The sequence below is a fragment of the Triticum aestivum genome, chromosome 6A, assembly GCF_018294505.1.
Source record: "Triticum aestivum cultivar Chinese Spring chromosome 6A, IWGSC CS RefSeq v2.1, whole genome shotgun sequence".
NCBI classification, from domain to species: Eukaryota; Viridiplantae; Streptophyta; class Magnoliopsida; order Poales; family Poaceae; genus Triticum; species Triticum aestivum.
Window position 1 is genome coordinate 409,644,635 of NC_057809.1, and position 4,555 is coordinate 409,649,189.

Below are 4,555 nucleotides of genomic sequence, written 5' to 3' on the forward strand. Positions count from 1 at the left end.
TCACGAGAGGTGGATCAAAACTTTGACACCCAACCATTTGGTCAATTGTGAATTAAATATGTCCTATTGTTTTAGAAAAATGTTTTGGTCCAATTTTGCAACAATTATTTGGTAGGCCATTCATAAAAAACCTCATTTTGGGCACTTGGAAAATGGAAAATGATTTTTTCGTCCAAAGAAAATGAAAACTTTCTTAGGCAACATTGTTTGCCATTCCAATATGCACCCTTGTGCACAATATGAGATCATTTCTTTGAATTTTTCATGTGAAAAAGTAGAAAAAAACAAAGGAATGGTGAGGTAGATTCTTTTTTAAAACATAATTTGTCTTTTTGATGAGAGGTGGATCGAAAGCATTTTACATCTAAAGATTTGGTCAACTGTACATAAAATGTTGTCTTATAGTTTGGGAAAATGGAGTGGTGCTGTAAACATTTTTGGCACTTCGAAAATAGCGAATGTTTTTCCCCCTAAAAACTCATTTCTCATAACAATTTTTAGAAGATATTTGTCTTATTCGAATTCCAAGTTTGTTAGTTTTCCTAAAAACTATGTCACATTTGGTGACACAATGAGAATGCTTTTTTTTGAATTTCTCATATCATAAAACTGTTTATATGATTCAACACCTTTTTTTGAAACAATATGATTCAACACCTTATTTTTAGTCGATTACGACCAATTTAGAAGGTCATAACGTGTACTCAGTTCTCATTGGTCCATGGACATGTCACACGGATCATCCCTCAAACGCCGTCGGATGCTTCCAGATCCGGTAGCCCTTTCTCCCTCAAACCCCCCTCTTTCTCTTAAAAAAAAAGAAAATAAAAAGAAAACTCCGTCACCCTCTCACCCCACGAACCCCTAGCTCCAGATCCGCACCCCGCCGCTCTCACCCTCGTCTCCCACATCGCCGCCGCCACCCACGCCGATCCCATCCCTCCCCTTGTCTCCCTCCCAAACCTTGCCGCCGGCGGCCTCTCCCCCTCCTCTCCTCTCCCCCACCTCAGGCGGAGCCCCCCACCTATCCATCTCTCTCCAGCGACCCCTCTCTCTCCCCTGGGACTCATCTTCGCCGCTAGGGTTTGCGGTGGCTTTGCCCCACGCTCGCCACGTCTCTCCGGCAACCAGGACACAACGACGTCGACGGGATCTGATGGGTGTGTTGCTCCGGCGCTGTTCCGGTGATCCGAACGACGCCTTCGCGCGCGGGACGGGTGGGTTCCAGCGCGGCCGCGTGGTGCACGGCATGCTCGTCGCCTCCCTCTTCCCCGCCCTCATCACCTCCCACGCCGTACGCTCCTTTCCTCCTCCTCTCTGCCATTCCGCCGAACGGCTGGCAGGCATGGCGCCCGATCGATGGGATCCCACCATGATCTGACGGCTGCTTCTCGTCTTCGTGCAGCCTGGTGCCATGTACGCGAGCCAGTCCCTCAAGTTCGCGGCGCCCGTGCACGTCAGAGACGAGGTGGTCGCGCAGGTGCAGGCGCTGCACATCAAGGCAACCGGCGCAAGGCACATGTACTACTACCACTACTACATAGCGCCATTTTTTATCTCCTCTTCTTTCTAGCATTGTGCCTGCTGAGAACTAATAGTGATGCTACATCTGTTGGGCAACGTCAAGTTCGCCACCAAGTGCTTGACGGACGATGAGGAGACTCTCGCCATTGATGGCGAGGCCATGGCTTTTTCTGCCCACGCTGCAGCTCAGCGCAGAGGCAATCGAGTGACAAGTATGTTGATTAGAACCATTTTGAATGGGACGGCTTTTATCTTATGATGAAACATTTCGCCTTCGCATAAACTTTAGGGCCGGGGGGCATGAGATTGCAGCTTTGTCAGTAATAGTTCGGTGCAGTCTTCCTGTTATGATTGATAGCATGAGCAAAGAGTAGTAGATCACTTCAGTTTTCTGAACATTCAATGGGCTGGGTGTACATGCCGATTTTGATAGGAACTGAAGAATTTCAACAGGTTAACTTGAATCACTAGGCATATTCAGTACTAGATCACTTCAGTCAACTCCTAGATTTCCAATTGCCTTCGCTGCCTACTCATTTAATTAATTAAAACTGCGTGCGTACGTGTAAGTTTGCTTGTGATAACTCTGTCAGACCGTGATCCGGCCTCGATGATGGCATGGCCGGACTTGCCCACTCTCAATGGCACCTTCCCATGATCGACCTTAACAACTACGGCCGACCGACTGTTACATGCATGACGACAACAATAGTGTAGCTCAACTCAGTCTAGCATTGTGTGGTTTTCTTCTCAATTATTATTTGCGTTTTCCTTTTGTTAATCAATCAGTTGGGGGGGGGGGGGATGTGACGAGTAACTTTGGTCTACTGTCTACTTACGTAAGTTTATCATTATTAAGAGTAGTAACTGGTGGTGCTGGTATAGTGGTATATTTCAAGAAGAGGTCGATCGATTTCGTTTGAAAATGTCGATGCGTATGTGTTTGTGTAAGGTTACATTTCCATTTCCTCCAACCTGGTGTACTTATTTGTCCACAAACTGATTGTTTGGGCTGATTCCTGGTCTGTATCAGGGGTACACATTTATTACTTTCTATCTATGTTTACTACATTCTATCTAGGTTTTCCTATTGTTGTTTCGCATCGGGTTCTGATTCGCTTTGTTTCTATTGTTTTTGTGCGATGCAGACTCGCGGTGAAGAAGAGAAAGCCGAGAAGGACTCCAACAAGCTTAGGTGCCCCTGAGTGCCTTCTTAGTCTTCATGTGAGCCCCGGATTTGATTCCCTGTTGTGGTTCGATTCACATTGTTTCCGTGGTGTGGTGATGTGTCCTCACATGGGCTCGTTTTGGTTCTGTTTTCGCAGGGACAGCTTCAGGAAGGACTCCAACATCAAGCAGGTCTCCATGGTAAGCATCTTGGTTCCCTTTGCTCCCTCCCCTGTCTCCTTGCTCTCATCCAAACTGGTGTTGTGATAATTCTCCTTGGGAATCATGTTTCCTGATTTGTGTTCAAATCACAGGTTGGCAAGGCCGGTGGTGAGAAGTGGAAGTGTCTTGAGTGATGCTGTAAGTTACCCGCTCCCCCATACCCTCTTTATTAGTGATCTATTCAGTGTTGGTCTCTTCCGCTTGATCTCAGTGTTTGCTCGGTGATGCGATGGAATTTTGGCCGTCCGTGTATTGGTTTACATGTTTCTGTCTCACTGCACCGTGTCATTTGGGTATTGTTCGACCCAGATGGTCAATTATATTTAGAATTCGGTTGCTATTCAGTTGTTGATCTACTGCCTATTCTCAATTTGGTTGTTTAAATTTATGGTCTGTAGTGTTCAAATGCTTGTAGCCTAGTTAGAATTTATACAGTCTCTACTCATCGATTCAAACTACTGCTCAAATTTTAGTTTCCAAATTCACCATGCCATTTCGCATGATTTATTCAACTATTCTTATGTTAATTGTTATCCAGGAATCTATTGCCTTGAACCACACTAACATGTCTGCTGTTTTTCCCTCTATTTGAATGAATAGAAGGAGAAGTCTCCCTATGTTGCGAAGGTTGAGATGCTCAAGGCCGAGTACACCAAGAAGATCGATGCTTACAACTACCCATAGGTATAACATTCATGCCAAACACCTCCATCAGAATCGTAGCCCCACGAGATTAACACAACATTTGTGGTACTGATCCACGCTCTTTTGAGCCTATCCCCGTTTCAGGCAGGAGAAGCGTCGAGCAAATCTGACAAGTCCAAGTCTGAGGTGAGCGACAAGGACGATGTCAACGAGGTGAGACCATCTTGATCCACCCGCCCACTTCCTCCATGTGATTCCCTAACTGCTCAACATGTTGATCTGCTCTAAACATATGAAAACTTGCTGTGTGCAGGGTGGCTAATGATGCGGCACACCAAGCAGAAATGGGGGAAGGGGGTCTTTGGAATGTCGCTGTTGCCGCTTATTGCTGAAGTCACCAATTTATGATGGATGGTCATTGTTAGTTTAGCTCCTTGGTAGTCCCTCTTTCAAGCGGCTGTAGCTGGTAGAAATGGTAGCTACTATGTCCCATGCAGTTCATGTTCTCAGACTGCCCTTTGTTGCTTCATTTTGATGTCAATTTAGTCTCCGTTGAGTGTACCTATTGTGTGCTCGTGGCTGTTTCAAAAGTCCTTCCATGTTGAAAGAAATAAAATGCTCTCAATACTTGTTCGAATTTCCTCTTTGTTTCACTATCGCAGGAATAAGCTTGTGTCCTACGAGCAAGTTTCTTAAAGTTTGTTATGGAGGCCCAAAATTGAAATGGACTATGAAATGGCTGAGGCCCAAAAACGAAATGGACTATAGAAGGCCACGTCCTAGAAAATAAAAAGCTGAATTCTTGGGCTCGGCCCATGTAGTTGACATAAATTGACAGGAAAATAATAATAAATGGGCTTGGCCCATGTAAAACCCCCAATTGGACCGGGCTGAATCTTATCAACGACATTTTCAATTGGTCGCAATTTTTTCATGTCAGATTGCCACTTCGGATCCGACGTGGCCTGGGCAGAGAGTTAGCGACCAAAACAGAAGG

At 45.5% G+C, this 4,555-nt stretch overlaps 1 protein-coding gene across 3 annotated transcripts; it reads left to right on the forward strand.

Annotated features, from left to right (window-relative positions):
• Nucleotides 1-842: 842 nt before the first annotated feature.
• Nucleotides 843-4,195, forward strand: LOC123130676 ((R)-specific enoyl-CoA hydratase). 3 transcript variants are annotated; one of them, XR_006463969.1, is made up of 9 exons: nt 843-1,294; nt 1,406-1,521; nt 1,628-1,736; nt 2,673-2,748; nt 2,850-2,892; nt 3,006-3,051; nt 3,514-3,597; nt 3,703-3,771; nt 3,872-4,195. XR_006463969.1 is itself a non-coding variant. In XM_044550504.1 (8 exons), the coding sequence occupies exons 1-5, from the start codon at nt 1,157-1,159 to the stop codon at nt 3,023-3,025; spliced, it is 393 nt and encodes a 130-aa protein (XP_044406439.1). In that variant the 5' UTR covers nt 843-1,156; the 3' UTR covers nt 3,026-3,051; nt 3,514-3,597; nt 3,703-3,771; nt 3,872-4,195. The 3 variants fall into 3 exon arrangements, 1 of the variants encoding a protein (XP_044406439.1); XR_006463968.1 differs by having other exon boundaries at nt 1,406-1,736; XM_044550504.1 differs by lacking the exon at nt 1,628-1,736.
• Nucleotides 4,196-4,555: the final 360 nt, after the last annotated feature.